At 41.2% G+C, this 21,911-nt stretch overlaps 2 protein-coding genes across 8 annotated transcripts in view; one reads left to right on the top strand and one right to left on the bottom strand.

Moving 5' to 3' along the window:
• Positions 1-2,353: 2,353 nt before the first annotated feature.
• On the top strand, positions 2,354-10,411 carry MRPL33 (mitochondrial ribosomal protein L33). Of its 2 annotated transcripts, XM_054476328.1 has the most exons (4): positions 2,354-2,448; positions 3,326-3,344; positions 5,085-5,191; positions 10,106-10,411. In XM_054476328.1, exons 1-4 carry the CDS (start codon positions 2,427-2,429, stop codon positions 10,153-10,155), a joined length of 198 nt encoding a protein of 65 aa, XP_054332303.1. In that variant the 5' UTR covers positions 2,354-2,426; the 3' UTR covers positions 10,156-10,411. The 2 variants fall into 2 exon arrangements, with proteins under 2 accessions (XP_054332303.1, XP_054332304.1); XM_054476329.1 differs by lacking the exon at positions 5,085-5,191.
• A 1,829-nt stretch (positions 10,412-12,240) lies between these two features.
• Positions 12,241-21,911, bottom strand: part of RBKS (ribokinase) — a 116,447-nt gene continuing 106,776 nt past the window's right edge. For 3 of the 6 annotated variants that reach the window (XM_054474872.2, XM_054474871.2, XM_054474873.2), the window contains one exon: positions 12,241-12,461. In XM_054474872.2, the coding sequence (XP_054330847.1) occupies positions 12,451-12,461 (11 nt within the window). In that variant the 3' untranslated portion in view covers positions 12,241-12,450. The remainder of the gene's footprint in view (positions 12,462-21,911) is intronic. The other 3 variants (XR_008500535.2, XR_008500536.2, XR_010123261.1) reach the window with 3 other exon arrangements.

Below are 21,911 nucleotides of genomic sequence, written 5' to 3'. Positions count from 1 at the left end.
GCCTTTGTGTCCTGAGTAGCTGGAATTACAGGCGTCCACATCTGGCTAATTTTTTTTATTTTTGAGACAGAGTCTTGCTCAGTCGCCCAGGCTGGAGTGCAGTGACGCGATCTTGGCTCACTGCAAGCTCTGCCTCCTGGGTTCACGCCATTCTCCTGCCTAAGCCTCCCGAGTAGCTGGGACTACAGGCGCCCGCCACCACGCCTGGCTAATTTTTTTTTTTTTTTTTTTGTATTTTTAGTAGAGACGGGGTTTCACCATGTTAGCCAGGATGGTCTCGATCTCCTGACCTCGTGATTCACCCGCCTCAGCCTCCCAAAGTGCTGGAATTATAGGTGTGAGCCACCGCGCCTGGCCAATTGTGTTATTTTTTAGTAGAGATGGGGTTTCGCCATGTTGGCCAGGCTGGTCTCAAACTCCTCAGGTGATCTACCCTCCTCGGCCTCCCAAAATATTGGGATTACAGGAGTGACCCACTGCACCTGGCTCTTTTCAAAAGCAAGCTTATACATTCTCCTGGATCCTGAAACTACTGACAATACTTAAAGTTAGTGTTTTTTTGCCATTTAAACATAAATATTAATGAAAACGTTTGTATGGTGCCTCTCACCTCAGATTCATTCATTCAATAGGTATTTAATAGATGTAGCAGGCATTGTTGTAGGAACCAGGGATACAGCAGTGAGGGAATAAGCTGAAGTTCTTTTTTTTAATTAAAAAAATTTTTTTAGAGACAGGGTTTTGCTGTTGCCCAGCATTCTGGTAGCCAAAGACAATAGGGAAATCAACAAGTACACAAGTAATACTAAATGGCAATAAGTGCTGTAGGAAAACATAAAGAAGAGTAAGGAGAATAGAGTTGGGGGCAGGGCATGGAGTTTAAGAACTGCTGTTTGGCTGGGCTAAAGTTAAAGTGACTTTCTAAGGGACAGAACAAGGACTAGAAATCATGTTCCTTGGCTTCCAGTCTTATGTTCTTTTCTTATAAATCCTCTAAAGGAATTTCTCATATAAGAAACCTTATCGTCTTGAACATCTGAAGCTCTTTTTTGCCAATGCAAGGTAAGGAAGGATTTCGGCACCTGGAAGGTACTCAGTAGCTGGAGTCAGGTTATGGGAAGGTAAATAACAAGAATGGTTAAAAGGAAAAAAAGTATTATAGGTACTAAGGAGAAGGACGGTCTTAATTTAAAAAATTGAATTGTATTGTATGGAGAGCTGATTTTTTTCCTCCTCATCTTCTTTGTGATGGCACAGAGAGCTGAATTTTCTTTAAAACAGTTTTATTACCTTTTTTTTTTTTTTTTTTTTTTGAGACGGAGTCTCGCTTTGTCGCCCAGGCTAGAGTGCAGTGGCGCTATCCCGGCTCACTGCAAGCTCCGCCTCCCGGGTTCAGCTAATTTTTGTATTTTTAGCAGAGACGGGATTCCGGACGTTGGCCAGGCTGGTCTCAAACTCCCGACCTCAAGTGATCTGCCTGCCTCAGCCTCCCAAAGGGCTGGGATTACAGGCGTGAGCCATGCGATTAAATCTTATTCACATCTGTAAGACTTAATATGTAGATACAAATCACAGATTAGGAAAAAATTTCAAAAGTCCTGATTATTAGTTGCGAAATGAGGTTACTGACGAGGTCCTTGGTGTTAGAGGAGCCCAGGTTCCTTACAGAGCCATGAAAAATTAATGATTGTAAACTGGTAGGTCCCAATGTCTACTGGGAAAGGCATGAGTCTTTGGAGTCAGATTAAATCTAGGTTTAAATTCTTACTCTGCCACCTGGTAGTTCTGTGATATTAGGCACATGATGTGAATGCTCTCAATCTGTTATTCGGCCTCTATGTCAGGAACCGTGCTAGGTGTTTGGATACAGAAGTTTGAGATGCAAAGGGTCCTGCCCTCCTAGAGATTGGGATAATTAAGGAAAGGTGGGGTTCTTAATGCCGAAGGGACTCAGAGTAGTGAGAGTAAGGCTTAACCAGGCGGAGAGGGAGTTGGGTCGGGGGAGGCAACATTTTGAGAAAATATGCGAGGGGCTGATAGGCTGGAGCGGCCGAGGTACAATACACAGTTGTTCTTGTGGGTCTAATGCAGGTGGTTGCGATTATTTCGTGAAACAAATATGGAAAGCACCTAACGCTGAAAGCACTTGACCCAGAAATAGGAGTCAGGGCCGGGCGCGAACCCTGAGCTGTAAATCCCTTTCCAGAATGATGAGGATTCCAACCTCTACCACGACAAAAGCAAAACACACTCGCTCTGAGGAACCGAGGAATAAGCCAGACGACTGGGGGCAGGTTCCAGGCGGGGGGCGTGGCCTCGGGCGACTGCCGGATGTCCTCTTCCGGAACCGGCCCGTGCCCCGGAAGCAGTTGTTGTTTGTTGGGGGCCTTTTGGCCGGTGACGGAGACTGCCCAGGTGTGGTCACCATGTTCCTCTCCGCGGTCTTCTGTAAGTGGGGCTGGAGGCGCCGGTAGGGGTTATAGCGAGGGTTAGGGGGCCGTGACAGGCAGGGCCCCAGAATGATGCGGGGAAGGATGTGCGAACAGGACGGGAAGCTGCAGCTGCGGACTTTTCCAGGCCTTCAGGACCACAGCGTCCGGCATGCCCCGCGGCGCGCCTCCCTGCGCGGACCTGTGGGTGCCTGAGAAGGGGTTTGCGGTGTCTGGATTCAATTGCCGTCCTCACGGACTGTTGAGTCTGGCTGTGGGGCGTTTTTCTCCAGCCCGTGTTAGGAGAATCTCTGGATGTCCGAAGGACCTCAGAATCTGTAGCCCACCCATTTCGAACTCTAAAAATAAGGAAACCGCTCCCGAGAGGGGCAATGAATTGCCTGAGTAACGCGGCAGGGCAGTGAAAGAAGTCCTCGGGCTCCCGAGTCAGTGCTCTTCTTTACCCCGGCTGACTTCCCAGTTAGATTTTGTATCTGGTTTTCACCACATGTGATGGTTGTTGCAATTTGCAAAGGTTAAACTTGTCAAACAAGAAGCTTGCTGCAGCGCGAATACTTGCACCTTAGAAGAGGGAAAAAATGGAGCAGGTATTACTTTAGAAATATTTAAAAGGTAGCCAGTCCAACAGTCATGAAATTTTGCAAAATATTAAACCTAGAATTGTGTTGGTCTTATTGTATCTTTTAACCTTCCTTCTATAAAATCCTAAGGGGATCCCTAATAGATAGGGAATAGTTACTTGAGTGACACCTCATGGCATATTTCGTAAGTTAAATATTTTTGGTTATTATTGATATTTATATGAACTTTGCATAAGAAAGATAATACATTTATATTTTTATTTTCTTTTCCAACCCTTCCTGTCTACAAAAAAGTTGCCAAGAGCAAGTCAAAGTAAGTAAAGATTTTTCCTTTTTTAAACGTCACTTGTTTATGTTACATTTGTTAGTCTAGCTGCTCCCAATACATCCTTATATGAAATTAAGCATTGGGTCTTGATTTCCTAAGAGCTGGTTTGTGGATTACTTAGTTGATTATTTTTTCTCTGTGAACTCTTTCAAAAAATGTTTTCCCTCCTGCTGAACTGAGCTGCGTCTGTGAGCATTGAAATACTTAAAGGAACCTTTGCTGCTTTTCCAGTCCCGGGATTTGTGAGCTCACTGTCTGTTTCTAAACAAACCATTGGGCTGTGCTGTATTTGGACTACCACCATATTTCCATTTCCTCAAATCGAGGACCAGGGGCCATCTGTCTGGAGCTCACTACAGGAATCCAGAAGAACAAACTCTGCTTTGATTAAATCATAGAGTCTGTTTTAATGAGTTTTGTAATCCTTTGCATTCATGGTATAAGCATTTCAAAAATAGCCAAGATTAAAGATTCCATGCTGTACCAGAGAGACTAGAACTACCAAACTTCTATTTCAAAATAAATGTTGTAGACAATAACTGAAGATTTTGTGGTAAAAATAGAGAAGTTCTAAAGCAGCTTTTCCTTGCAGCTCAAGACATTGAAAATCCTTAAAGCTAGTCTTTTGGATTAAAGTTAATGAAAAACATGTATGTTAGCGCTTTCCCTCCCAGTATCTTTCAGTGATTCATGTAGCTTTCCCCACAGTCCAGTTATTTATGTCAGAATTCTCTGCCCCCCAGGATCTATAGGAATCCCTTGCCTTTGGTTTCTGTAGGGGTATATTCTGACTCTCGTTCTTTCTGCCTTTGTGACATATTTCATATATGTCTTGGCTGATTGACCTCATGTACCAACTCACCTTCCATACAGTACTGTTAGCTCCTAGAGGACATAGACATAGACTTACAGAGCTTTGTATTTCCCAGAGTGCCTTCCACAGAGTAAGTGCTTAATATTTGTTGGATCTGTGTTGAATGAATAATTATTGTCTATCTTAATTACAAACAAATACTGTATGCCTCTTATGAGGCACTGCGCTGAATGTTGAAAGCAATGCAGTGATGTGTAATATAGACTTAGATGCTTCCAGATTGTTTTGGAATTACATGAGAAATAAAATAACATGGTCTACATGGGGAGACAAGACACATGAAAAAATAACAAGCAGTACAGGTATTAAAAGATCTGGTGAGGCAAATATGGACTTTCTGCTTTGGATGACTGGAACTTAAAGGAAATATGAAGGGGCACAAGGTTTTGCACATTAGCAACCTAAAAGCTTTAGTCTCTTTATTTTGTCCCTTCCTGAATATAATCATTTATGCCCTGGAAGAGAGGGCTGTTCTGAGACAGTGATCTTTACAATTTCCTCACTAGCCAGGTCTGGTTACCAGTACTTTGATATTTTCCCCTTCCTGACTTCTGCTCCTCGTGAAAGGTGGATGTCTGAGGCTAGTCCCGCAATGTGGCTTGATTGTTCCTATTGCTTTGGTTAGGTCATTGCGAAGTAACTCTGTGTAGTGAAGCAAATCCTAGAGATTTGAAACCATTGAAACTGTTTCATGGAAAACTTAGGCTGTCTTACAACTGAACCTTCTTAGGGCCAAGTGATACCTCACAACTAATATTACCCTACAGAGTTCTCAAAATATGCCATCCCCCCATGACTGATTTTAGTTTATTTCGTCAGCTCGTGCATAACAGCGTACTTTTTAATCTTAGAAACATTCTGGTGAGAATGGTGAGCCAAGCTGGGACAGGTTTCTGCTTCAACACCAAGAGAAACCGACTGCGGGAAAAACTGACTCTTTTGCATTATGATCCAGTTGGTAAGATCTGGGGAGGTTAATGCTTCCAAGGCCTGTTGCCCCCTTTGTAGGCTGAACATCTGAACATCTCTGGAAGTTTTTTTAGCCTCTGACACTAGCATTCATTTAGTAAATAGGTATTGAATGATTATGATGATGCTATTTAACATCCCAGGTGCTGGGATACACCAGGACACAAGACAAGTTAAATCCCTGTACTCTTGGCACTTAGTCTAGTCTGAGAGGAGGAGAAAAAAATGACAAATTATAAGTGCTATGAGAGAAACAATCAGGATGCTGAGGTGTAGGATGAAGTTGGGGAGTGGTAGGGAAAGTCACATTAGATGGCTAAATCAGGGAAGGTCTCTCCAGGAGGAGATAGTTAACCGAGACCTGAAGGTGAGAAACCAGCTATGTAAAGAGAATAGGTGGTAGTGTTCTGGAAACAGACAAGTGTCTTGAGAAGGGGACGGTATGGTGTCCTGGCATCATCTGTTCAACAGTGGCTAGTTTTTGAGTCCTGATAGAAGTTAAAGGAATATGGTTTCTATATATTAGTGCAGTGGGGGTAGGAAATTTGATTTTTCCATTTTGTGCCATCCACTAAAATGCTGTACTATATGGTAACTTTAAATGGTCTCATTAGATGGAAGTATTTATCTAGAAGAGACAAGTGTTCCTAAGGCCATATTATCTGCTCACAAACAAAAATAGAGTCAGCACCTGATTGCTGTTGGTGGATGCCTATCCTGTTTCTGGATTTTATGTGCAGATTTATGTAAAAATAGCAAACGTGTTTTTTAATTTTAGAGCTCTGGCTGTTCATTTTTGTGCTCTTTATAATTAATTTTTTTTTTTTTTGCGACGGAGTCTCACTGTCGCCCAGGCTAGAGTGCAGTGGTACAATCTCGGCTCACTGCAACCTCTGCCTCCTGGGTTCAAGTGATTCTCCTGCTTCAGCCTCCCAAGTAGCTGGGACTACAGGTGTGTGCCACCATACCCGGCTAACTTTTATATTTTTAGTAGAGATAGGGTTTCACCATGTTAGCCAGGCTGGTCTTGAGCTCCTGACCTCAGGTGATCCACCCGCCTCAGCCTCCCAAAGTGCTGGGATTACAGGTGTGAGCCACCGCGCCCGGCCATTGCTTCTTAACAAGATAATGGCTATAATAACATGAGCAGACATTTTTTAAAGGCTCTAAGAAGCACAGTTGTCAGCTTAAAGTTTCTTGTGTTCCATCCTTTAACAGAAATAAAATTCCTTGCTGTTTTTGTGGTGTTCAAATTTCTGTTTATTCATTATCAGAGTAAAAAGGGAATTCTAGGTTTGTACCTGATGATAAGGAGTCTGAATTTCAGGATGATTCCTCATATGGTGGAAAAATGATGAGGTTTGCTGTTGGATTGATAAGGTTTAGAATTGGATTGGTATGTTTTTCTCCCTCTGAGTTCTTTGTGTCAGCTGGTGAAAAGTCAAAGGGATGATTGAATAACATTCTGTGATATTTTAAGTATGAAAAAATGTATTGGGCTTTTCATCCTTAGTATGGAGGTATTAGGAACTTAATAATTGTCAGTTTGATTTTAAGTTTTGAGATTGGGAAAGGATACAGCCATAAACAGTTCTGATCATAGTTCAAAGTGGGAGAAAAGATTCACATATAAATTTCAAACAGATGCTTAGAACTTTTCTCCTAAGGAACGGCCTTAGCTTTGACAGCACAACTTTGTCTTTTCTGAAGAAAAGAATGTTCTGGGATAGCAGACTGCCTGGCTTTCTGCCCACCTGCTGAATCCCTGCACGTGTTCGTGATGAAGATGTTTGCCTCGGGGCCTGCCCCCATTGCCCAGGGTACTAAATAGCTTGGCAGTTCTCCCAGCATGTTTTACTGTGATGAATAAATTGTTAAGTTTGAGGACGATGATTGTTGGTCTGCTTTATGAAGGAAATAGGTAAGGAAATGTGAAAAAATTCCCAATTATTTGAGCATTTCATAATATAGTCTGTGGCAAGAAGCAGCTGCATGTGCCTATCCTTTCGAATTCCTTTTCCACGTATAAACTAGATGCTAATTTCCGAAGAGGAAGGATTAAAGGCTGAGGCATGAGCTTATTAAACTTTCTTAAATATATTGAAGGTTTATCATAAAGAGAATGAAAACTTGTCAGTTTTAATTCCTTGGATGACTAAACAAGACAATACAGAGTGTAATTGAAGCAGAATCCATTTTGGTTAGATGTAGGGAGAGAACTTGACGGATTCATTCTTCTATGAATTAAGCAGCAAATATTTTGACAGAATTAATTCATGTTTACAATTGTGGGTAGCAGTGTGTCATTTCAACTCACAGTGTTGAGTGCGCACTGTGTGTCCAGCAATAACCTTGTGAGGGGGATAGTTATCTCTTCCACAGGGAAGAAAGCAGGATAGAGTATTTTGAAAAATTTTCCCAGGGATTCATAGCTGATAAATGGTGGAGCCAGAGTTGGAACCCAGCCTTTTTCACTCAAGTCCCTGTTCTTCTATTTATTTATTTATTTATTTTTAATAGAGATGGGGTCTCACTATGTTGTCCAGACTGGTCTCGAACTCCTGAGCTCAAGCAGTCTGCCACCTTGGCTGCCCAAAGTGTTGGGATTACAGGCCTGAGCCATTGTGCTTAGCCCTTCTAATTTAAAAATAGGTTTTTTTTTTTTTTTTTTTTGTACAGTGTCTTCTATGTTGCCCATGCTGGTCTGGAACTCCTGGCCTTGAGAGATCCTCCTACTTCAGTCTCCCAAGTGCTGGGATTATGGGCATGAGCCACCATTCCTGGCCAAGTCACTGTTCTGTCTCTTACATGGAGCCAAATTAATCTAAAACTTTTTTTTTTTTTTTTTTTTAAATCAAGACCTATCCCTGTGGTCAGGCCATGGGTCCCCACTGAGACTCCTACCACCAATCCCTCTACTAAACCAGATGCCCATTCCTGGTTCATTTAATCCAAATGCTGATCTGTCTTCAGGGACCAAACTTGACACTTCCCATGAGGACTTCTGTCACCACTCCTGTCCCTTTCTGACCTTTAGGTTCCTCTGGGGTTTACTGGACATTTGTGTGGGCACCTCATGATGTACTGATGTATTAAATCAGGGAGTCTTCTTACACTTTTGTAAACTCTCCACTGCCTAGCACAGTTCTATGGATTAAATATTTATTCTTTGAGTTAAAGGAATAGGTGCAGTGAATGAATCAAAGAATTCTATTCAATATAGCCTTGCCTCTACTAACCTTAATCAGTTACTCCTAGTCAGGGTCATTTAAATAGTCTCCAGATTGCTTTTCAGTGAGACAACCCCCCTATCCCCCGCCTTTTTTTAAAACCAAGTTTTTAGTTCCCTGTAGAAAACCATGGGGGAAATATTTCTTGTCATAACATTGATGAGAAACTGTTTTGGTTCTTTACTACCATCTTGTAATGCATTAATGCATTTTAGTCCTCCTTGGAGTTTTAGGAGGATCAATCCTACTTACATTTCACATGATTTGAAGTATGTTAAAAAGATCCCTTATGTACAGTGTATTAATATCATAGATAAATTCTGTTGACAGGTTAATGGTTCTTAAATTCAGCTGCCCATCAATTGAGGAGTTTTAAAAAATGTAGACTTCAGTCCAACTCTAGCCCTACTGAACCAGAATTAAGGTAGGAGTGGAGGTGAGAATGGACTTACTTAGATAAGCTCATTCTTAATCGTAGATAGCTTGGGAATCTCATATACAGAGTATCCATATTGAGTGTAGAAGAAAAAAAGCTAAAATGTCTGTATGATAGGGAAAAGTGAGGAATTGTTAGGTCATAGTTGTTTAAGTTCCTGGATCTTCCTTGGGTGATTATTCCATTTCTGGTGTTTTTTTGTTTTTGTTTTAGCAAAGAGGAAATAGGTAGGGATGTGTGTGTGTGTGGGTGTGTGTGTGTGTGTGTGAGAGAGAGAGAGAGATGGAAGTTAATGGAGTGCCATAAGGCATTATAGAACTATGAAAGCCTTACTGCTCAGCATTTAGTCTTCAATCTTTTTTTTTTTTTTTTGAGACGGAGTTTCACTCTTGTTGCCCAGGCTGCAGTGCAATGGTGTGATCTCGGCTCACTGTAACCTCTGCCTCCCGGGTTCAAGTGATTCTCCTGCGCCAGCCTCCCGAGTAGCTGGGATTAGAGGCATGCACCACCATGCCTGGCTAATTTTGTATTTCTAGTAGAGATGGGGTTTCTCCATGTTAGCCAGGCTGGTCTTGAACTCCCAACCTCAGGTGATCTGCCCACCTCGGTCTCCCAAAGTGATGGGATTACAAGTGTGAGCCACTGCGCCCAGCTAGCCTTCAGTATTTCATCCAGGCCGGTAGCACTTTGTTTCAGAGAACTGTACTCTAATATTTACAATAATGAGATTTTGGTTATGATATTAATTATAGTACCAAACTAAAAACTCCGTATTTGGATGTATTAACCCATCTCTGGGAAGTAGAGGTTTAGTGTCTATTACTCTTCCAGACAGCGTGGTCCACTTGGTTCTTGCTGCTCTCTTTCTGGAGTCCAGCTCCCAGTCTGTCCTTGCTTACCTCCTACAAGAGTGGACATTAATTGGGTGAAAACATTGTTTTCCATTTTTGTCCCTAGTTTTCTTTCTTAATGAGAATATTTCTTCATTGGTTGAAGTATGACTTGTGGCATACCAAGGATGCTGCTGATTAGCTAGTGGCCCTATAGCCATTTTCTCCAGTCTGCCCTGGCTCCTGGGATGGAGGAACTGAGTTTGCAAATCAGCTCCATCTTCATATCAAGGAATAGTAAAATAAGAGAAAGGTGAGGGCTTATGGTCTGATATGTATTTTTAATAAAAATGGCGATGATACTTTATAATAATTTTCTGCTACAATTCTTTTTTCTCCCTCCACAGTGAAACAAAGAGTCCTCTTCGTGGAAGAGAAAAAAATACGCTCCCTTTAAATGGTGGATTGAAAATGACTTTGATTTATAAAGAGAAGACTGAGGGCGGGGATACTGATTCAGAAATCCTGTAGCGTGTAATAAAAGAAGAGGAAATGGCATGGAATCACTGCCTCCTGTGATTTGAAGGCCATTGTGAAGGAAAACAATGCAGTGAAAGAAAGTTCTTCATATTAGGACAGATATCATTGCGTCACATTTATTTATCTTTCTGGGTATTTTTATAGCCCTTAATAAAAAATATTAAAATAGCCTATGCTATTGTGTCTTAGTGATGTTTTTCCCCACTATTTGAGGTTTTAAAAATCAACCACATTACTAAAAAATAACCATTGTTTCATGTAATAAATGTTTCCATAACAACACTAATGTAAGAGTTTCCAGCCTGCTCCCTCTGTACTCAGAGAAAAGGCAGAGTAACATTCCAGAGTGATCTTGAAGAAACTCCCATGTAATAACAGAGATGGCAAGGAGGACCAGGAATGACAAAAAGAGGAGCCTTGTAACACAAACCAAGAGAACCTCTATTTCTGATTTGTGCTTATATAATTAGGAAAAATGCCACAGGCCTATATTTTCAAACCCAGATCACCAAAGCAGTATCTAGGATTTTCTGGGACAGCTTTGGATTCCTTTATTCCCTAGATTTTTCTTTCCTTTTAAAATAAAAGAAGGTATAGTGTGTTTCAATAAAGCCACTGCTAAGACTTCTGGGACATGGTGGTACCACACAGCTAACTAGCATGGAATTCTGGGAGCAATCCCTAATGTTCAGATATGGACCTCTGTCCTGCCCAGAGCCATACACTTTCTCACTCAGGCTGTTGTTTCCCACAAGTTTTGAAAATTGTCCAGTTTTCTCCTTTGTCAAGTTCCTGGTTGAAAAGGATCTGCTCATTTTAAGATCTGTTGGTTCACATCCTACCCCATTTAAAGCATTTGTGTGGGAGAATGATACAGTGCCCACCCTGACTACAGAATAAGAAGTTCCTTCTCCATGGCCCAAACCTGGCTCCGAGAGAAATGTAAGAGCAGCTCTCTGGCGGTGGAATTAGAGGCAGATAGTTGATGAATCTTAGGGCTTGTGGCCTCATGGTCAGTCAGCTATTTTATGACATCTTTTGATAAAGCTCTGGTTCAAAGCAATAATAGGTGAGATCTTGGCTCTTTTTAGGCTGAAACTGTACATAGTGTTGAGTTACAAGAAAAATCTTTCACCTGATCCTAGCTAAGCTGATGTAAAGGGTCTGTGACCTGCATGAATTGCTTTAAAAGAAAAAAACTTCCCTGGTTTAACAAATGACTCACTTATTCAGCCCATGGGTTGAATGTGGCCCATAGGTGGTGGTTACTACTTTTTTTTTTTTTTTTGATAGAGGGTCTGCTTTGTCACCCAGGCTGGAGTGTAGTGGCGTGATCATGGCTCACTGCAGCCTTGAACTCCCAGGCTCAAGTTATCCTCCCACCTCAGCCTCCTGAGTAGCTGGGACTACAGGTGTGTGCCACCACACCTGGCTAATTTTTTGATTTTTAGTAGAGATGAGGTTTTGCCATGTTGGGCTCAAGCAGTTCTTCCGCCTCACTTCCCAAAGTGGTGGGATTACAGGCGTGAGCCACCACGCCCCTGTGGTGTTTACATTTAAAAAAAAATTAGTTGCTGATACATAAACATTAAAGGGTTTCAATAAATATCCAAACTTCTGCCTTCCCTTACAAAACCAGAGGCGTTGACAGCACTAAGCTGAAGTTGAGTATCAGCTGCCCCTCTTAGAAAGTGCCCCTTCCCTTATTTAAGAAGAGTCTGCTCTGACTCTAGACACTGTTGTACACAACCCCTGCCATATGGTGCACATGGGGCATTAACAATCTGTTGACAATTGAGGTTACTTGTCTTTATGTTTGTACAGATCTTGGTTGTGGAATCTTTAATTCTGGTTGGTTTGTGCAAATGCATGGAAAACAAAAGAATCATCGTTATAAATAAATTGAAGCTTGAGGATGACTTCGTAAAAGAACTAATATTTGCAAAGAAAGGGGACGAGGACATTTTCTAATAAGCATTAGCCAGGAGCAGCCACCCCCAAGTACATTTTATTCCCAGGTATATTTATTTTGGGACTAATAAATAGCAATCAAAACAGAGTAAGTGGAAGGTCTTTTTTGTAAGGGTAAGATGACTGTGTTCCTGCAGCCTGGACACTGACTGCTGCAATGAAATTGGATCTCTTGAGCATGTCTTCCAAGGACAGATCTGGATAGTAAGCCAGGTAGAAGGCCAGAGCTCCCACAAAGCTGTCACCAGCACCCTGTAATTAAAAGCACAGTTTTGAAGATAAGCATGTAGTCAATCTGTTGCCCAAACTGCATATTTTAAAAATATTTAAGTAAACTTAATTTTAGTTTTAGATTTACAGAAAAGGTACAAGGATAATACAGAGTTTCCACGTACTCATATCATACCGAGTTCTGTTAACATCTTACTGTGGTACATTTATCACCACTAAAGAAATAATATATCATTAACTGAATGTCATACTTTTTTCGGAGTTTACTAGTTTTGCTTAATGTCCTTTTTCTGTTCCAGGATCCCATCCAACATACCATATTACATTTAATTGTCATATTTCCATAGACTCCTGTAGGCTGTGATAGTTTCTTAGACATTCTTTGTTTTTGATGATTTTTTTTCCTGTTTTTTAAAGAGACATGGTCTCACTCTGTTGCCCAGGCTGAAGTGCAGTGGCACAATCATAGCTCACTGAAGCCTGGGCTCAACTCCTGAGTGAACTCCTGGCTGGGCACAAGCAATCCTCCTGCTTCAGCATCCCAAGTAGCTGGGACTACAGGCATGTGCAATACCTAGCTAATTTTTAAAAATTTTAATTAAAAAAAAAAAAAAAAGGGTCTCACTATGTTGACCTGCCTGTTCTTGAACTGCTGGCCTCAAGCAATCCTCCTGCCTCAGCATCCCAAATGGTGGGATTACAGGTGTCAGCCACTGCACCTGGCTGTTGTTGATAACTTTGATAGTTTTGAGGAGAACTGGTCGCGTATTTTGTAGCACATACCTTAATTGAGATATGTCCGTTTTTCTCACAGGCTGTGGTTATGGTTTTTGGAAGACCACAGAGGTGAAATGTCATTTTCATCACATCATATTAAGGGCACAAATCATCAACATGACTTCTTACTGATGGTGTTAACCTTGATCACCTGGCTAAGGTAGTCTTTGCCAAGTTTCTCCACTGTAAAGTTACTTTGCTCCCTTTTTTCATGTTGCACTCTTTGTTTTTTTAATTTTAATTTTTTTTTCATGTTGGAAAGCAAGTCATTACGTGTATTCTACTCTTAAGCGTTGGGGAATTATTCTCTGAAGTTATGCTCTATCTCCTTAAGGGTGGAGTTTCTATGCTCTGTCTCCTTAAGGGTGGAGTTTCTATGCTCTATCTCCTTAAGGAGAATTATTTGGAATTCTTCTGTATGGGAGGTTGGTCTCTTCCATTTATTTATTCAGTCATTTATATCAGTATGAACTCATGGTTATTTGTTTTATTCTCTGGGCTATAATTCAATGCTATATTTTGTTGTCCAAATTGTTCCAGCTTTGGCCATTGGGAACTTTTCCAGTTGGCTCCTGTGTCCCTTTGACATACACCCATCCTTTTGGTTTTGAGTACTTTCTGGCATTACAAGATGCCCCAGGGGGCCGGGTGTGGTGGCTCACACCTGTAATCCTAGCACTTTGGGAGGCTGAGGTGGGCAGATGGCTTGAGCCCAGGAGTTTGAGACCAGACTGGGCAACATGGCAAAACCTCGCCTCTACAAAAACAAAACAAACAAAATCCCCGAAGATGCTCCAGGGTCATCTTCTATAGTCCCTGCCCTAGCCCTAGAATTAGCCATTTCTTCATTAAAAATGCATGCAGAAAGAGCTGAGAGCCATTTGATATTATTTCTAAATCAAATATAGGGACACATCAAGTTTCTTTCCATTTTCTCTGAAGCTCCAAAGATCCAAGCTGGTGAAGGCCATGGAAACAGAAAACATCCTGAGAAAGTCTGTGGACCTGTGCCTTTGGACAGAGCAATACCTGCTCGTGTTTGTCTAACAGTTGTGTTCAGGACAATTTAAATGTGACTACACAGTCTCACTTGAAAAACCATTCTTAGGCCGGGCGTGGTGGCTCACGCCTGTAATCCCAGCACTTTGGGAGGGTGAGGCGGGCGGATCACCAGGTCAGGAGATCATCCTGGCTAACACAGTGAAACTACGCCTCTACTAAAAATACAAAAAATTAGCCGGGCGAGGTGGCGGACGCCTGTAATCCCAGCTACTCGGGAGGCTGAGGCAGGAGAATGACATGAACCCGGGAGGTGGAGCTTGCAGTGAGCTGAGATTGTGCCACTGCACTCCAGACTGGGCGACAGAGCAAGACTCCGTCTCAGAAAAAAAAAAAAAGAAAAGAAAAACCATTCTTGTATTCAACAGCTCTCAGGGTCATTTTCTACCTCTTCCCAGTTTGCTGTTCCTTAGACCTAAGTAAGGGCTTTCATAACAAATCCTGAAGCTATACCTCAGGCTTTTTAAACACCTTGGCATGCAAGATTGTTTCAGTCACAGTTGATGTATTTAATGGGCTCTGTGCCCAGCACAGTGATGGGTGCTAGAAAAGGACTAAAATCCATTGTGGATTAAATGCTAAATAGTATTGCAGAATTTATAAGTACTGTTAGATTTTAAGAAGGGGTTTGAAGAAAGCGCCCCCCCCCCCAGCCCCCGTCGGAAGGGAGTCCTTATAGAATGAGCCAGATTTATAAAGAGAAGGCAGACCTCAAAGAATAAAGACACAGGAGGAGGAAGGACCAGAGTGAGCTCATGAGACCATGAGTGGCTTTAAGGAGAATGACATTTCCCCTTGTTTACGCAGACAAAGCCATCAATATTAAACTTGCCAAGGGGTGATAGTAATGCAGGTGTGAATGCAACTTTCATTCCCCCCATGAATGCTGTCTGAGTGCCTAAAATGTGTTAGGCCCTATGCTAGGTGCTTTGCAACGTTTACTGGTCTTTCCTGGAGGATGCAACGGAGAAAGAAACAGACGTGGTTCCTTCCCACTCTCAGTTTACAGCACAGCAGCCGACATGAGAAAGGCCTGAAACCTGAGGAACTATGAGCTGACTGGAGGGTTATTATGAAAACATGGAAAATGCCACAAGATATGAAGAGTTATGGCAAACTCTCCGATGCCAAGTCTTGACTCCTCCTTACATTACATACAAAATTAAATTCCAGCTAAAGTCTTGAATGTAAAAAACAAAACAGTAAAATAATAAGATGAAAATTTTGATGAATATTTTTGTATAACCCCAGACAGGGAAAATATAAGCAAGTCAGTAAACACAAAAAGACATAATGAAAAAAATAACAGGTTTTTAATTTTATAAACGTATTTTAAAAATTATATGTCCAAAGATACTATAAATAAAGCCAAGTGAAAAAGTACAGATTTGGTGAAAATCCTTGCAATACATGTAACATATCCTCAGTATTCAAAGAATATCTTCAAACTGCTAGGAAAAAGACAAATGTGGGATAAAAGTGAATAAAGATATAGGCCTGCAATTTCAGAAAAGGAAATGTATATGGTCAGTAAGTAATCAACATATGAAAAGATGGTCAATGACTAGAAAATGTGTAACGCTCAGACGGGCGCAATGGCTCATGCTAGTAATCCCAGCACTTTGGGAGGCTGAGGCGGGTGGATCACGAGGTCAGGAGTTCAAGACCAGCCTGGCCAAGATGGTGAAACCCTGTCTCTACTAAAAATACAAAAATTAGCCGGGCGTGATGGCACTTGTCTGTAATCCCAGCCACTTGGGAGGCTGAGGCAGAGAACTGCTTAAACCTGGGAGACAGAGGTTGCAGTGAGCCGAGATCACACCACTGCACTCCAGCCTGGACGACAGAGTGAGACTCCATCTCAAAAAAAAAAAAAAAAAAAAAGAAAGAAAATGTGTAACGCTCTTTGATTCAACAATTTCAATCCTGCTCCTGGGAATCTCCTACAGAAGGAAAAGCTCCTGTAATATAGAAATATAGGTACAAAGATGCTTATTGCTGCATTATTTTCAAAGGCAAAACAGTGGAAACCGTCTGATTGTCTATCAAATAGGATGAATAAACTGGTACATTCTTATTATGGAAAAGTATGCAGCTATTAACGAGAAAAGTCTAGCAACAGAAGCACATACTTGGAGAAATGTCCATTAGTTAAGTCAAAAAAGGAGGTTTCAGCATCCATGATCCCATTTGGGGGAAAAGAAATAAAAGAATGAAAAAAGACAAATACCTATCTATATGAGCATATGTGTATTTTTTTAAAGAATATAGAGAAAAATGAAGGATATGTATCGAATTGTGAATATTTGGTTTTCTTATGTGCAAGGTACAGGGACAGTGGTCTTTTTTTCTTTATATACTTTCATATTGTTTGATTTGCTATAAGCTTATAATATTTTTCCAAAAAAGTTTCAGATAATAAAAGTATGAATAGGTTAGCCACGCCTCTGTGCCTCCCTACCTTGCACCCTGACCAGAGTGGAGGCACAAGGTGGAAAGGAGACATTCTGGCATTGCCGATAGAAATCAGGTCTACCTACCCCTCTGTTAGCTAGCAAGGTATTTTTTGGCTGCAGACAAGGTTTTTTAGAAAGTTTAAAAAATATGGCGGGGTGCGGTGGCTCATGCCTGTAATCCCAGCACTTTGGGAGGCCAGGGCGGGTGGATCACGAGGTCAGTTCAAGACCAGCCTGGCCAAGACGGTGAAACCCCGTCTCTACTAAAAATACAAAAAATTAGCTGGGCGTGGTGGTGGGTGTCTGTAATCTCAGCTACTCGGGAGGCTGAGGCAGAGAACTGCTTGAACCCGCGAGGTGGAGGTTGCAGTGAGCCAAGACCATGCCACTGCACTCCCACCTGGGTGACAGAGTGAAACTCTGCCTCAAAAAAAAAAAAAAAAGAAAAGAAGAAAGTTTAAAAAATATTGTACCCACACCTGAAACACTCTTAAAATCACTTAAATTCCTTTCCACTGCAGCCAAGGCCAGGGAAACACAGGGCTTGGTGGAACTGTGTGTGCTGGAAGCATTATTTAGGCAGCAACAATTCTCACAACTTGATTACCCTTCATTCTCAGGGTTACATCATGTGTTGCTTTTTTCTTTCTTTCTTTTGAGATACGGTCTCGCTCTGTCACCCAGGATGGAGTGCAGTAGCATAATCGTAGCTCACTGATGCCTTGATCTCCCAGGCTCAAGCAATCCTTCCACCTCAGCCTCCTGAGTAGCTGGGACCACAGGTGTGCACCACCATACCCAGCTAATCTTTTTATTTTTTGTAGAGATGAGGTTGGCCAGGCACGGTGGCTCACGTCTGTAATCCCAGCACACTGGGAGCAAGACCAGCCTGGGCAACGTTGCGAAGCCCAGTATCTACAAAGAACATAAAAATTAGCTGGGCATTGTGGTGTGTGCCTGTAGTCCTAGCTACCTGGGAGGCTGAGGCAGGAGGATCACCTGAGCCCAGGGATGTCAAGCCTGCAGTGAGCCGTGATCATGTCACTGCACTCCAGCCTGGGCGAAAGAGTGAGATCCTGTCCAAACAAACAAATAAAACAAATAAGTAGCCAGGGTCTTCCCATGTCGCCCAGGCTGGTCTCAAACTCCTGGGCTCAAGGGATCCTCCCGCCTTGGCCTCCCAAAGTGCTGGGATTACAGCTACGAGCCACTGTGCCTGGCCTACACACTGTGTTGGTAGAGAATAGAAGATAAGTCCTTCCTATATTAAAAATAAGGGGTTCCCAACAAAGAAAACTCTAGACTAGATGGCTTCGCTGGATAAAATCCTTGCAAACATTTAAGTAAGAAGTAATCCTAATTCTACACAAATTCTTTAAGAAAATAGAAGAGCCAAGGAAACACTATATAATGCTAGTGTCGCCATGATACCAAAACCAGACAATGACATTGCAAGAAAACAAAAAAGATCAATACCCTTTGTGAATATAGATGTAAAAACCTTAACTTTTTAAAGCAAATTAAATAAATATATGTGTGTGTATATATATATATAAAATATATGATAATGCATCGTGACCAAGTAGAATTTATCCCAGGAATGCAAGATTGGTTTAACATTTTAAAAAATCAATGTAATTGAGTAATATTAAAAACCTTATGATTATATCAACAGGAGCTGAAAAAGCATATGACAAAATTCTACATTCATTCATGATAAAAGTTCAGCAAATTTAGAAAGAAGGTGTAACTTGATCTTCTTGATAAAGAGCATTTATGAAAAATCTACAGCTAACATCATACTCAACCAGAAAGACTGAATGCTTCCTCCCTAATATTGGGAACAATCAAAGATGTCTGTTCTCACTACTTCTACTCAACATTGTACTGGATTGCCTAGCCAGTGCAAAAGGACAGGGGAAAAAAAAGAAAGAAAAGGCATACAGATTGAAAAGGAAGAAGTAAAACACTTTTTCTTTGTAGATGACATAGTGACCTATGTAGAAAATCCTAAGAAGTCCAGCCAAAAAGCTACTAGAAATAGGTTTAGCAAGGTAACAGGACACAAGGTCACTATAAAAAACCAACTGTGGCCGGGCGCGGTGGCTCACGCCTGTAATCCCAGCACTTTCAGAGGCCGAGATGGGTGGATAACAAGGTCAGGAGATCGAGACCATCCTGGCTAACATAGTGAAACCCCGTCTCTACTAAAAATACAAAAAAAATTAGCCGGGCATGGTGGCAGGCACCTGTAGTCCCAGCTACTTGGGAGGCTGAGGCAGGTGAGTGGTGTGAACCCGGGAGGTGAAGCTTGCAGTGAGCCAAGATCGCATCACTGTACTCCAGCCTGGGTAACAGAGTGAAAAAAACCAATTGTATTTCTATCTATTAGCAATGAACAAGAACTCAAAGTTATCAAAACATTTGCAACAGCATTTTAAAAATGAAGTATTTAAGGCTAAATTTAACTGAATATATGTAAGATCTATCCACTCTTGCTATGGAAAGTAAAAGAAAAATTAAAGAAAAATAAATGGTGAGAGTTTCAAGGATTGGAAAACTCAATATTCTTAAGATACCAATTCTCCCCAAATTGATCTATAGATTAATGCAATTCCAATAAAAATCCCAGCTGGCAATTATTGTAAATTAATAAACTGATTTTAAAATGTATATGTAAATGGAAATGACCTATAATAGCCAAAACAGTTTTGAAAAAGAACAAACTTTTTCCAGGCTTACCATAAGCTACAGTAATTAGACAGAGAGATACTGACATAAGGATAGACACATAGCTCACTTGATAACTTGATAGAAGAGTCCAGATACAGACCCACAAATATATGGTCAACTTATTTCCAACAAAGGTATAGGTTGAGTATCCCTTATCTGAAATACATGGGACCAGAGATGTTTTGGATTTCAGATTTTTTTTTTGGATTTTTGTAATATTTGCATTATACTCACTGGTTGAGTATCTCTTATCCAAAAATTTGAAATCCAATATACTCCAATGAACATTTCTTTCGAGGATCAGGTTGGCACTGAAAAAATTTTAGATTTTGAAGCTTTTTTTTTTTTTTGAGACAGGGTCTCACTCTGTTGCCCAGACTGGAGTGTGCTGGCATGATCTTGGCTCACTGTAACCTCCGCCTCCTGGGTTCAAGCAATCCTCCCACTTCAGCCTCCCAAGTAGCTGGGAGTATAGATGTGTGCCACCACACCTGGCCTTTTTTTTTTTTTTTTTTTTTTTTTTTGAGTCAGAGTCTCACTCTGTAGCCCAGGCTGGAGTGCAATGGTGCTATCTTGACTCACTGTAACTTCTGCCTCCTGGGTTCAAGCAATTCTCCTGCCTCAGCCTCCCAAGTAGCTGGGATTACAGGCATCTGCCACCACGCCTGGCTAATTTTTGTATTTTTAGTAGAGACAAGATTTCACCATATTGGCCAGGCTGGTCTCGAGCTCCTGACCTCGTGATCAACCCGCCACGCCCTCCCAAAGTGCTGGGATTACAGGCGTGAACCACCATGCCTGGCCAGCTAATTTTTTTATGTATGAGTGTGTGTGTGTGTGTGTGTGTGTGTATAGAGAGAGAGAGAAAGAGAGAGACAGAGATGGGGTTTCACCATGTTGCCCAGGCTGGTCTTGAACTCCTAGGCTCAAGGGATCTACCTGCCTTGGCCTCTTGAAGTGCTGAGATTACAAGTGTGATTACAGGGATGACACTGCACCTGGCCCATGATTTTGAAGCATTTTGGATTGCGGATTTTGGATTAGGGAAACTCAACCTGTACCCAGTAATTCAATGGAGGAAAGGGCAGTCTTGTAAACAAATAGTTCTGGGACAAATGGTTATCCATATGCAAGAACACAAACCCTTACTTCACACCATAGACAACAATTAACTCAAAATGGGTCACAAACTTAAATGTAAGAGTTGAAACAACAAACTTCTAGAAGAAGACAGGAGAAAAGCTGTAACCTTGTGCTAGGCAGATTTCTTAGGACACCAAAAGCACAAAGATTAAAAAACCTGATAAACTGAAATTTATCAAAATTTAAAGCCTTTGCCCTTCAAAAGAATATCAAAAGATAAGCCATGGAGTGGGATAAAATATTTGCAAAACATGTATCTGGTAAAGTACTGTTATAACTCAATAATACAACCCAATAAGACCAACAACCCAATAAAAATGGGCAAGAGATTTGAACAGAAGCTTCATCAAAGAAGCTTCATCATGCATATGCCAAATAAGTATATGAAAAGATGCTCAATATCATCAGACACTAGGGAAATGCAAATTCAAAACACAGTGAGATGGCATTATATACCTAGTACAAAGACTAAAATGTTTGAAGCTGAAAGTACCAATGGTTGGTGTAAATGTGGAGATACGAGAAGTCTTATTCATTGCTTGTGGGAATGCAAAATGATACAGACACTTTGGAAAATAGTTTGGCAGTTTCCTAATAATGTTAAACATATATTTATAAAACCCAGCAATTCTATTCCTAGCTATTTATCCAAAAGAAATGAAAGTATATATCCACATAAAGACCTATATGTGAATGTTTACAGCAGCATTATTTATAATCACTCCAAACTGGAAACAATCCAGATGTTGTAGAACTGATGAATGGATAAACAAACTGTGGCACATCCAGACAAGGCAATACTACTTAGCAATAAAATGGAAGGAACTGCTGATAAAACAGCATGGATGAATCTCAAAAGAATTATGCTAAGTGGGAGAAACCAGGCACAAAAGACTACATGTCGTATTGTATGATTTTTGTGATGGTGAATTTTATGTGTTAACTTGACTAGGTTGAATGATGCCCACATAGCTGGTTAAACATTATTTCTGTTTAATAGAAATAATGTTTCTGTGTCTGTGACAGTGTTTCTGGAAGAGACTGTCATTTTAATTTGTAGACTGAGTAAAGAAGATTGGTCCTCACCAATGTGGGCAGGCATCTTCTAATCTGTTGAGGGCGTGGATGGAACTAAAAGGCAGAAGGCAAATTCTTTTTCTCTCTCCTTGAGCTAGGACATCTATGTTCTCCCCTCTCCCTCAGCACACTAACTGGGATCTCAGGCCTTTGACCTCAGACTAAATTGTACCCCTGGCTTTCCTAGTTCTCCATCTTGCAGATCGTGGGCCTTCATGGCTTCCAT

This window comes from Pongo pygmaeus, chromosome 12 (genome assembly GCF_028885625.2).
Source record: "Pongo pygmaeus isolate AG05252 chromosome 12, NHGRI_mPonPyg2-v2.0_pri, whole genome shotgun sequence".
NCBI classification, from domain to species: Eukaryota; Metazoa; Chordata; class Mammalia; order Primates; family Hominidae; genus Pongo; species Pongo pygmaeus.
The sequence above is the reverse complement of the archived record's forward strand: the minus strand, read 5'-3'. Positions and strand labels throughout refer to the sequence as shown.

What these genes read in the sequence shown, in the direction of transcription:
- MRPL33 (XM_054476328.1), top strand. Translation starts at nt 2,427, where the DNA reads ATGTTCCTCTCCGCGGTCTTCT. An exon ending in TTTGCATTATGATCCAGTTG is followed by an intron (nt 5,192 to 10,105) that starts GTAAGATCTGGG and finishes CTCCCTCCACAG; the next exon opens with TGAAACAAAGAGTCCTCTTC.